A 12,163-nucleotide genomic window follows, 5' to 3' on the forward strand; every position below is an offset into this window, starting at 1 on the left:
ATAATTAAGAGTGATTAATTTTGACTTAATTTCAATAAATACATTCAATTGTAGTAAATTTTTTATTTATTTTAAAATGCCAATTTTTACTTTTTTTATTTATGATCCAATTTTTTAAAATTTTGACATGTATCTTGATTGAGATTCCCTCAAGTTCAAATGAACTTGAGAGAAACACAATCCATCTTTCTGTTAAAAAAAAAAATTGGGCAATAAATAAAAAAATCTAAAAGTTTGACTTTTTCTAAAATATTAGATAATTAATTATAATTGAATTATACTTATCAAAATTAGGAAAAATTCTTAAGTAGAGTCAGTCCACCACGTCATCCATGAACTAAACCTATCACATTATGACATGTCATTAAAATAATGGCATTATCGTAATATTACTATTCAAAAGTGTAAAAAAGTAATAAATAAAGTTACGATAGTGTCACTATTTTAATGACGTGTCATAATATGATAGGCTAGTTCACGGATGATGCGGGAGACTGAGATTACCTAAGGGGTGTACAAAATTTACATAACCCACCCAAACCAACCATGTGAAACCAACCCAAACCACTATATTCATTTTAATCATAGACCATTGGGTTATTGAAATTTTATAACCCAACTAAAAGAGTTTCTTGGTTTATTTGGTTTTGTTTGGGTTATATATTATTTAAAGTGCATATATATTTGTTGATTGATTCACCAAGTTTTTTTAAAAAATATATTTTTTTAATACTTTTTTCTGGAAATAAATATTTTTGGAACAATATTTTTAAAAAGAAAATTCTGGAATTTTTTTTGAAATTTTTTTATCAAAATATATTTTTAATTTTTTTCCTGAAATATATTTTTTTCTGGAAATAAATATTTTTTTTAAAAAAAAATTCTGGAAATTTTTTTCAAAAAAAAAATTTTTTTTTAATTTTTTTTTTATCAAAATATATTTTTTCTGGAAAAAAAAAATTTAAATTTTTTTTCTGAAATATTTTTTTTCCTGAAAATATTTTTTTATTATCATTTAAAAAAAATCAGATTGAAATTTGGGTTTTAAATTTTTCTCTAAAGTGATAAAAAGCAAAAACAAGTAAGTTAAATAACCCATATAACCCATGTTGGTTTTGAATAACTAAACTAACATAACCCAAATTATTAGGGTTATAACCCAAGATAATATTAGAAATTCAGTTTGGGTGGTTATAAACTCATAACCCAACCAAACTGAATTTGAACACCCCTACATAAGAATCTCTCCAAAATTAGACCAAAATAAACATTTTTAAAAGGACATAATTATATAAATGAAAGAAGTCGAAAAGATTATGTATTTTTGTAGGATTAATCACATATAAAATCACCATTTTTACACTAAATTGCAATGCTATCGCAATCTTTAAAAATTATCAATTTTATCCATCATGTTTTAATTTATTTCAATTACATTGCGGTTTAAAAATCACCCCTTTTATTTTGTTAGGTAATTATAACTTTTTGCAATATATCAAAAATCACCACATCATCCTCTAGCCATCATGCTAGCTACAAATTGTTGGATTTTAAAAAGGTTATATAATTATATAAAAAAATAAAGATGGTGAATGGAATTGACAACTTTAAAGCTCATATATAGATAATGATATTATATGTAATTAACTTTTTAAAATGATTAGGTCTTTTTTTTTATAAATTAACTTATTTTATTTAGAAAAATTATATTCATTAATACATGTGCCAGTCTTAAATTGAATAATTATTTTTAATTTTTTTTTAATTTAAAGATTGAATGAACCGAATTACAGTTGAGTGTATAAAATTTGTTAGAGAAAAAGCTTAAAAGCTTATATTATTTTGTTCATAGTGGAGACATGCCACATCGGAGCCACATTAGAAGAGGCACATGCCTTTTCGAACCATGATATAATTGAAAAAATAATGAGATTCAGGTTATAATGAATACATTTTAAATGTTAGAATCACATTTTAAATACTTTAACGAACTAATATTTGAAATCACATTTGCAAGATGTTACACTCTGTGCCAATGTTTTAAAATCCGGACCGGAAAAAGAACCGGTGAAGCTAACGGTTTAAGGTTCAACCGGTTTAACCGGTTTAACTTAAGGTTCAACCGGTTTAATAGAAAACGTTTTTTTTTTTAAAAAATATCCAGAAATAGAATTGACATATTTTTAATTTTTTAAGCTTTCAAAATAAAAATAAAGTGGGCTTTATCTTTATGTTATGATGAATAAGAAAGCCCATACAAACTTCACTTGGTCTTTATTAGTTAACAATTTATTAGGGTTTTTAGTATTTATCTTTCCTTCTTCTTCCATATTGACGGCAGCTCCTCATCTTTGTCATTATTAGACCATTTCTATCACAATCATCTGTAAATAAAGTTTATAATTCGAAGATAAAAAGAAAAAAAGAAACTTAATGATGTTGGTGGTGGAAGCAACTGGCCTAGAGCAAGTAACTGTCGATTTAAAAAGGTAATGAATGGAGGGGATTGGATATCATAACTGCAGTGGGTTAAAGAAAGATTAAGAATCTTTGAAGTTATAAAAATATATTAAAACCAGAGCACTGAAACGAAGCCAAAAAGAAGAATATACAGAGAAATCGGTTTAACCGGGTCTTACGGTTATCCGGTTTCTGGCGGGTTTTTTCGGTTCAAACAGGTTGAACCGTAAACCCGGGTTTTAGAATATAATCGGACCGGACTAGCTTCCGGTTCGCGGTTGAACCGGTCGAACCGGACGGTCCGGTCCGGGTTTTAAAACACTGCTCTGTGCATTCAATAGCCTATAACTCATATGTCCGGAGTAAGCACTTTTGGTAGGAGAGGAAAGGCTGGATGGAAATTAATGGTTTCCTAATACGTCTATCCATATAGATAGGTATCTCTGTGGATAGAAATAAAAATATGAATCTATCTAATCACCATTTCTATTTTTACTCTCCACTCGACTTCTTGTATTTAAAGCAATCGATGTATCTACTCTAATGATACTCTTGTTCCGATAATAAATACTTTTTGTTAAACATTTGATTTTTTTGGTTATGTGCCACTGATTTTCAGTAGTGTTGATTAATTTCTTTCAAGTTTGTTCTATTCCTATATCCCTCTCCAATCCTCTAGAAAATGATAGCTTTGTTAATGACAACAAATAAATCATATTCATAAAAAACATACATTACAATTCATCACCTTCCCACATTAAAAAAGAACTGCAGAAGGGAAGCATCACAAGCACAAACATAAACACATTCAAATAAAAAGATAAAACATATAAATACACACAATTTTAGCATAGATGTTCGTGTGACCTTGCTATTCTCCTAATAAACCCGCTATCTCTCATCAAGCAATAATCTATAGTTGAAGGATAAATAGGTGCTTGTGATTTCCCATAAGAATTCCAACACAAAGCCTGTTGGACATTATTATTACTTCCTAATCTTGAGGAAGCTTTCAACTGAATATTAGTTAGGTCAACATCTATGCACGGTACGTCTTTGCTACAAGCGAGATGGATGGGCTGTGTGGTGTAACTTCCGATAATTTGATCGTATTTAACACCGGATATTAACACACCTTCTGTTTGGTTCTTGCAGATGTGCTTGTCGCAATAGAACTGGTCGATTATTATCGGATACTTAACGTCCGACACTTGAATGTTCGAAAATGATATGTTTTTAACCGATCCGAGACCTCCCTGCAAGATTTGTTTTCCATATTAAAATTCAATAAAAGGATAGTACATAATTAATTAACATAATATAACAATTCCAATTAATTAGTCTCCACATAGGTTTAGATTAATGATATAGATCGTGCTATAATCAAATCTAGTCGCGGAATCAAAAAATAAAAGGATAACAATGAGTATAGTTAGTGATTAAGAAAAAAGGCGAAAAGATTAACTATCTCATGCAATAGATGTGTCACATTATTATACGACACATCATTAATCATGTGAGAGATGTGTTGTATATTAATGTGTCTTGTTGCATTAAGCCAAAATGAGATAATTAAAAGATGAGTAATAATTTATTGTATCATATTATTTGTATAACAAACCAATTAGATGTATGAAATGTTTTTTACAATAATCATATAAAAGTGTTACACATTTCAACATTCTGCACATCTTACTGATATGTCGTACAAATAATGTGACACAACAATTACGTGGAATATTTATTCAAGATGAATAGAGGTGGGCATTCAATTTAGTAAACAAATTCTAATATGTATAATTTGGTCTGAAATTAAAAAATAGATTCCACTCAAATAAAATTAAAATTTATTTACCTGCCATGTCTTTATTCTAACTCCAGCTAAGGTATTCTGTAGTGAGATTTTTTCCACAACAATATTAGAGACACATGCAACAGATTTATCTTTCCCGAGTCCTCCTAAACTGCAATAAAATAGAAATCAATCAAATTAAGATAATGTATAATTAGTTTATTGAAAGTACTTACATATTTCTGTAAAGATATTAATTTCATAAGCAAAAAAATTATTAACCTTATACCATGCCCTGGACCACAATTAATATGATGAATATGGATGTTAGAGCAACCAGTTTGTATGGATATACAGTCATCTCCTGTGAGCACAACATTTTAATTAGCAACCAATACTATATATTATATTCATATATTATATAGTCTACTTGCTCATAATTAAAACAAATCATACCAAACTGAAAAGTTAGTTGAGTTGCTACTTTTTGTTCATGCTTGTCTCAAAAGTTAGTTTGGTGACAGTTATTTACCGTTTTAAAATTCTCTCTATCCAACATATTTGCCCACAAACAGGTGAACTTTTTAGTTAATTTTATATTTTTTGCTTCAACTTTCTGCAAAATTCTAACACATGCCATGCATTATCTGCCGCCCAACTCAAACTAGCTATAGGATTGAACATCAACCACTTATAGTGGACATTACCTAATTACTCATTTTAGATTCTCCCTAACAAAAATAAAAAAGGTTATCCTTATATGCATAAATGCTCATTTTCAACTTATGTTGCAAAAAATAATTATATTAAATTGAAAAAAAGATAACAGAAAAAAAAATGGTAATGAAAAAAAATCAGACAAAAATTTACCTATCCATATAACATTTGCCCATATATCATCATTTTATTGTCAAATACACTCACAACCTATTTGGAGCTGAAATGACGCAAACACTATATCTGTATGTACAGAATTAATCATACATATCGCACCACATCAGCTCAAAACGGATTGTGAGTATACTTAACATGAATTGAAAACATAAAGATATATATGACAAGATTTGAAAATCAATGTATATTTGGCAAATGAGTTAAAATTGTGAATAGATAAATTTATTTTATCTATATTTTTTATAAAAATAAATTATAAAGACAAAAATTTAGAAGTGTTTTCAGAAACGGAAAGAAAACAATGTAGGATTCGACAAATATATATGCACTACTAATAGCGGCAACTAGCGCCGGGTTAGCAACATAAATAGTCCGTCAATAATCTGTCGGTCATTAATTACCGATCAAAGAACTATCGATGGAAATTTTTTTGTCAATAGTCTTTCTATGATGCTAATTGCTGAGAGATTTTGGTTACCGAGAGAAATATTCGTCCGTAAATCCTGTTTTCTAGTAGTAGTACTCAGCCATAAAAAAAATGGAAAATGTTATATTTCTTACCAGTTCCAATATTAGAATGGTGAATTTCTACATCTTGTGTGTTCTGCAAGTGAATTCCATCAGTATTTGGGCTATTCTCTGGTGAAGAAATTGTGATGTTGTCAACCTTTATTCCTTTAGAGTTGTCAAATTTTAGATGACATTGAGGACTATTTGTTATTTCAATGTCACGAACTGTAACATTATAACTCGCATAGAATCTCAAAGCCTGTAAATTGAACAATTTTACAGTTTAATTAGTGTCAGACCTTAAATTAATCAAAAGTAATTATAGAAATTAATCTTACTGTTGGTTTCATATCCGGAATGTGCTTGAACCTCTTCTGCACAAATACATCACAAAAGGGGGAATTTTTGTTAAAATGTTATTTTTCTTTCAAATCATCGAAGCAAATTAATTTTATATGTTCATAATTTTGACAGTTTTAGTAGATGTGTCTAAAAGAAAATTAGACAGTTTGGTCCATCAATTTGATGACAAGTTAAGACTATTATATTCAAATTTCAATTTAATTGAAAAATTTCTTTTCTAACTGGACTAATCAAATAATTCATGGAAATACTCAACCGAACCAAACGTTCAAAATATAATTGCCCTAATTTGTAAAATTAACGGAACACACTGTCAATTCTTTTAAAAAAGTATCTATCAAAACGGTCAAAATTGTGAATATATGTAAAATTATTTTGCCAATTATTAATGTTTGAAAAGATGAGATAGATTTATTGTGAGACCTGAATAAAATAGAGATTAGAAGGAGTCCACCAATTAAAGCCTTGACCATTGACAGAGCCAGTGCCTTGAATGCTGAAGTCATGAACCCATTTGAAGTTAAACCATTGAAACAGGCTTGATTTAGGCCAAGAACCTACTTCTTGAGGAGCTAGCACAGTTCCATCTATCTGTTGCCATACAAGGAATTCCACTTAGATTACATTACATCAGCTTGTTGTGTAAAGGATACTGAACTCTGTAAGGATATAATTTTTTAAATGGTTATTTATAAATAAAGTCTTCTTTTTTATAATTATAGTACCTTAAGCATCATATTTGAAAGTTGATATCTTGGGCTAAATATATTTTTATGATTTATTTTGGCAGTTCTGTAAAATTATGTTGGATAATGGCATTGGAAAAAAAATGCCAAAAAAAAAGATAGAGATTTTTCCTACCGACTTTCAAATATGGTGCCTTAAGCGTTAAAAAGGCGAAAGATGAAGTTTTATTTATATATAAATAATTATTTTTTGAGAGGACATTGTCATTATCAAAGCATATATATTATAACTTTTGCCTTTTTCATATTTTCTTGGCTAAAGTAATGTTACATTCATAGTTTGTGGGTGTTATTAATACATATAATGGAAAACTTTTGCCACTATTTTTTATTTTTGAAACTTTAATTTGTATCAACGTAATACCAAAAATTTAATCAATATATTAGGTAATGGTCTTCATTGCCTGTGAAATGTAAATTAAATTTACAGTTATATTTTAATACGAATTAAAGTTTTGGTATTGAATTGGAACTAAAATAATGATACATTGCTAGTATGGAATGGAGTCAGAAAAAGCAAACCTGAAGAAGAAGGTGAGGCATACATGGACCTTGAAGAGTTATGGGTTTGATAAGAAACTTTTCTGCTGGAATTCTTATTGTAGCTCCACTGACCTTACAGGCTGCTTTCCATGCAGCTAGAAGTGCCTGTTTTTCAAAATCTTCAGAATATTAAATAGTGCTATATAAATATTTGCTCCAATATTTAAAAAAATACTTGAAAAGTTATATTGCACGGAAACGGAAAATACTGAAACAGAATTACCTGAGAATCATCAGAAACTCCATCTCCTTCGGCTCCAAATGACAAAATATCAAAAATGTTGGATTGTGTAGGATAAGAACCACCGTAGGGAGGAAGAGGCGGGGATGATGGTGCTGGACCAGGAGCCGCGGCTGAATCTGAACCTGGAGAATCTCTGCCACCGCCACTCTTCTCTTTAAGGTGCTTGTGGGATTTGGTTTTCTTGCTGTGGTGATGTTTTCTTGCTTCTACTGAGATTATGGCAAACATAATGAAAGCAGCCATTAAAACAAAGATGAAGAACAGAAAAGATGCATTTTTGTTTCTTTTCATATTTATTACAATTTGTTTTAGTTTTTCTTGATTACTTCTCTAGAAAATGAACCGAACTTAGCAAGAAATGAGAGCTTGGGGTCCTTGTTGTTATAGCTACACAAAGGTTATATATAATGGTATATTGAAGAAAACATATTTGAAGATTAAATAAAACAAATGATTAAAATGTTATTTATAACCTCATTTACTTTTAGTATAATCAAAAAAGTCGATAAAGATAAGTTTGTCCACTTTGATATTCTAGTTAATTAAGATTCTGATATTTTATTCTCTCTTTTTTATAATCCAAAAAAACGTCCCAACGCTTATTCCATTTGAACTATAACTCATTGGTAATTATCTCTAACTCAATGTGTTCCTACTAACTTTTGTCAATGTTATGTAAGAATAATTAATATGAATGAATTTCACCATTGATCAATTAAATAAAAATTAAGTAATTTATAAGTAAAAATAAGTAATAGTTAATAAAATTTAATTGGTTTTATACAAACTGATCCTTGTTATACATATATTACTTGGATCTGCTATGTTTGAAGGAACAAATAACTAGAAAAGAAGAATAAATATCCGATTACATTTTGGATAGTGAGCATATTAATTAGAAGAAAAATACTTGTATGAAACTATTTTAACAAGTAAGAATGTGAATAATCTATTGATTATTTACAACAATGAAAAGCACATTAATTCTAATAAACAAATTAAATAATTATGAATAAATGTATTTTTCATTAACTGGTTGTTGTAAATAATTAGTAATTTACTTGTATTGTATTTACTTACAAACAAACTTTACCAGCTATTCTACTCTATCAACTCTATATATCATATCAATTTTTTTCTGCCATACGTTGCTAAACTATAGGCAATCAAATAAGAAGAAGTTGACTTCAAATTGCCAATCAAGCTGTACAAAAATAATTCATCTGATTAACAAATTTTATAACATGAGTTTTATTTATATATCTAATGAGTAAAAATAGGTATTAATGTATATCAACCAAATAGGTTAAAAGTACAAATTTATTTATACTGATTACTAACAAAATATTTATTTAGTATGAGAGGAATTTTATAACTGAATTAAGACTGATAGTAAGCACAACTAAGGCATACAAGAAAATGTGATAAAGAAAAAAAGAAAATTATCCATTCCTATAAAAATAAAGAAATTTGCAGAAAGGATCTGCATTGTCTTTCTTTAAGTCTTTCTTTATGGCTAAGCTATTATAAGCTACAGATCATATTACATATAGAATGCAGCATGCTATATGTTCAAATATTGTAAAGACCAAAATGTAATACAGAAAGAAAACAAGATATTGCACCTTTAATGTGCAGATATGGTAGAAAATTACAGCATCATTTCATCTCCAAGTTCAGCAATAACTTTCTCCACTTTCATCAACATCTCTAGCAATGCAAAATGATAAGCATGACAAATTAGCAAATTTACGTCCAAAATTCAGCAGCGCTTTAGCACCATGCTTTTCAAAGTAGTATATACGTGCATGACATCGAAGCTAGGCTAAATGCAACGAACAAGCTCTAATCATGGAGACAAAATAAAACTGAAGAAAAAGAGTAGAATTACAACTACAACTTAGCTTAAACAGACTAATAGAATTAAAATGTTAAGCTACCTTGGAAAGAGGAATCTTCCATGCATCTCTACAAGAAAAGAAAAGCAGCTATTAATTAGTATATCATTATAAAGCACGGAGCAAATTAAGTAGCTCCAGTTGCACCAATTCAAACATAAAGAAAAACTGCAAGAGAATACCACAATTTGAGATTTGAGATCAACATCCTCAGCTGAACTTGGTTGAGTAGCAACTGCACAAATTCAAAGTTAAATCAACATAATAAATGAGTTGAAGTTTCGTGTAATAGCGGGATCTACCTTGTTGGACATCAGAACAGCAGTTGCTCAAGAATGAAGCAAAGCTGGGAGGCAAAGCGGAATAAATGTCTTTAGAGTTGCTATTTGGCAATGTATCCTTATTAGTATGCGAGTCTTGCTCAACTTCACAGTTCAAACTGAACGTGATTTCAGGTTGGTAATAAGAGGTTTGAACAGGAGGCAAGACACTTGATTCCTCCTCATTAGTATGCGAGTCTTGCTCATTAGTATGCGAGTCTTGCTCAACTTCACAGTTCAAATTGAATGAGATTTCGGGTTGGTAATAAGAAGTTTGAACAGGAGTCATGACACTCGATTCCTCCTCATAAGTTCTGCAAGATTAAAAATCAGTATTTGGCTGATTCATAAGTCTACCTGAAAAGAGAATAGTATGCCTAGTTGATGAATCAAGTCAACTATGTAATGGCAGGTTTCACATTGTTTTACCTAGCTGAAATTCGATCAGCAGACCTGAACATAGGTTCCGATGAAATATCAGATCGAATGTCACTAATAGGAGGTTCAATTCCAGTAGGATCCTGCAAGATATCCTGAAAATTCAAAACAAAAACACCATGATTGCCAAGAGGTGCTTCAAAATTTTGCAATAAAATTGATATTTTCAACAACAAATTAATAAATTTCTTGCTAATTATTAACCTTCAAAGCATTTATGAAATTCTCGGCTTCAGTATTTACTGAAAATCGGACGGCAAACTTCTGGATCTGCTAGAAAATAAAAATAGCATGAAAAGAAAATACAAACTACTGATACTTACATTTGAAAATCATATCAAACAAATTAGCATCTTATTAAACGAAAATACCTCATCATTGGAGTCTTTATAGCTAATAAAAACATATCTGCTGCCTCTAGGAGGATATCCAGAGACACAAGACACCTGTGGCCAACTGAATTGCAGCTTTGAAACATAGTGCTCTTCCTGCACCATTTTTATAAAAATTATTCTAAAATCCAACGACGAACGATCTGCACATTTTGTTGTACTTAAAATCGAAACGAACAGAGTGATAAATGTCTCCAATCGTCAATCAATGCAGATCTACAGTTACCGAAAGCATTATCGCATCAAAATTATCTATCTATCAATAGCAAGATACCAGACTGAGCATAAATTACATAATCAGAATTTGAAAAAAACTAAAAACACTCCTACTGTAATGTTAATGTGATAGTAATTTGACCTAATTTACACAAACATTCATATAAACACGAGAGGATCGGTCTCATTTAGTTCATCTTATATCAACATTAAAAAAACGAAGATGAAGCTTCTACAACAAGCTGAAATAAAATTTCACAAGAAATAAAAGAACTGACCATGATCTGGCCGTGGAAACAGACGGTGAGGATTGAATCGGAGGCGGATGATGGACGGTGATGGAGAAGGAGAGAGGCGGACGGAGAACGAGAGGAAATCCAGGTGCCGCGGGAAGGGCGGTAATAGCGAGTGTGAGGAAGAGGAAGGAGGGAAGGACACGTGGAAGGGAGCGAAGGATAGAGCAGGAAGCGAGAGAAGGAGACTTGCCATAGCTTTTCTGTAACTGATTTCTCTACGTTGGAAGGTTCGCTTAGTATGAGTGCCAAACAATCTGTTGCTGCCATTGATGAAATCTTTTAAGTGCCAATTTCTCAATTTGAAATGGAAGAGAGAAAGTAAAGCGGGAGTTTTGTGCTAAGCTATAGTAGAACCCGCGGTTATTGGAGTGGGCCTGTGTTGGATCGGGCCCACTCCAATAATCTCACAATTATGATGCCACGTTTCTTTTTACCAAAATCGGGCATGTTTCTTTTTCAAAAAAATATTTTTTTTTGTTTTTCAATTTTAGGTAATTGGAATCTACTTGCCCTTTTTATTCACCTTGTTCTTTCATTCTTTTACCACAACCACACTCACAAATGCCGACTCACCTGCTGCTGGGACCATCTATCGTCGCCGCTGCTTCCGCTGGAGCACGATCAACTACAAAGAGAACGACGACGCCTCTAAAAAAACAATGTAGCAAATGGATAATACCAACCGAAAAATGATATAACAGATGAAAAACGACGTAACAGAAGAGCATAATCAACTACTTGCCTGGCAGAGGAACTGTGCGGCGTCGCGAAGGGATTGTCGGCAGACAGATCGGCGATTGTTGTTGTTGTTGTTGTTTAGGTCGAATTGTAAAGGGGAGGAAAGCAACGACATAGTATCACGATGTCATCAGAGGTTGCTGGGGCGGGGCTGTCATGAGAGGTTGTGGATATATTGGCAATTTTGATCAAATAATTTCGGAGATATTTTAGGATTTTTAATGTGGGCTATGATTTTGAGATAATAATTAGGGATTCTTATGAAGAAAATTATGTAAATATATTAATTTATTAAATTATGGAGTTTTTCACA

General features: G+C 30.7%; 2 protein-coding genes across 3 annotated transcripts; both read right to left on the reverse strand.

Annotated features, from left to right (window-relative positions):
• Positions 1-3,249: 3,249 nt before the first annotated feature.
• Positions 3,250-7,912, reverse strand: LOC126654783 (polygalacturonase ADPG2). The gene is made up of 8 exons (XM_050348761.1): positions 7,532-7,912; positions 7,288-7,413; positions 6,443-6,610; positions 5,995-6,030; positions 5,708-5,915; positions 4,535-4,616; positions 4,316-4,424; positions 3,250-3,716 (listed from the first exon to the last, which is right to left on the reverse strand). The coding sequence occupies exons 1-8, from the start codon at positions 7,841-7,843 to the stop codon at positions 3,306-3,308; spliced, it is 1,452 nt and encodes a 483-aa protein (XP_050204718.1). The 5' UTR covers positions 7,844-7,912; the 3' UTR covers positions 3,250-3,305.
• On the reverse strand, positions 7,669-11,406 carry LOC126654785 (protein POOR HOMOLOGOUS SYNAPSIS 1-like). Of its 2 annotated transcripts, none has more exons than XM_050348763.2 (9): positions 11,095-11,406; positions 10,580-10,696; positions 10,413-10,478; positions 10,200-10,303; positions 9,753-10,084; positions 9,633-9,685; positions 9,493-9,520; positions 9,178-9,262; positions 7,669-7,758 (listed from the first exon to the last, which is right to left on the reverse strand). In XM_050348763.2, the coding sequence occupies exons 1-8, from the start codon at positions 11,377-11,379 to the stop codon at positions 9,204-9,206; spliced, it is 1,044 nt and encodes a 347-aa protein (XP_050204720.1). In that variant the 5' UTR covers positions 11,380-11,406; the 3' UTR covers positions 7,669-7,758; positions 9,178-9,203. The 2 variants fall into 2 exon arrangements, with proteins under 2 accessions (XP_050204720.1, XP_050204719.1); XM_050348762.2 differs by having other exon boundaries at positions 7,672-7,761.
• Positions 11,407-12,163: the final 757 nt, after the last annotated feature.

Source organism: Mercurialis annua, linkage group LG7 (genome assembly GCF_937616625.2).
Source record: "Mercurialis annua linkage group LG7, ddMerAnnu1.2, whole genome shotgun sequence".
In the NCBI taxonomy this organism is placed as follows: domain Eukaryota; kingdom Viridiplantae; phylum Streptophyta; class Magnoliopsida; order Malpighiales; family Euphorbiaceae; genus Mercurialis; species Mercurialis annua.

Excerpts from the sequence above, each read along its gene's own strand:
- LOC126654783 (XM_050348761.1), bottom strand. The coding sequence starts at position 7,843 with ATGAAAAGAAACAAAAATGCATCTTTTCTGTTCTTCATCTTTGTTTTA. Across the intron at positions 6,611-7,287 it reads TGCCTCACCTTCTTCTTCAG|ATAGATGGAACTGTGCTAGC; the intron begins GTTTGCTTTTTC and ends GTATGGCAACAG. Across the intron at positions 3,717-4,315 it reads TTAGAATAAAGACATGGCAG|GGAGGTCTCGGATCGGTTAA; the intron begins GTAAATAAATTT and ends CAAATCTTGCAG.
- LOC126654785 (XM_050348763.2), bottom strand. The coding sequence starts at position 11,379 with ATGGCAGCAACAGATTGTTTGGCACTCATACTAAGCGAACCTTCCAAC. Across the intron at positions 10,479-10,579 it reads ATAAAGACTCCAATGATGAG|ATCCAGAAGTTTGCCGTCCG; the intron begins GTATTTTCGTTT and ends ATTTTCTAGCAG. Across the intron at positions 9,521-9,632 it reads ATCTCAAATCTCAAATTGTG|AGATGCATGGAAGATTCCTC; the intron begins GTATTCTCTTGC and ends CTTTTCTTGTAG.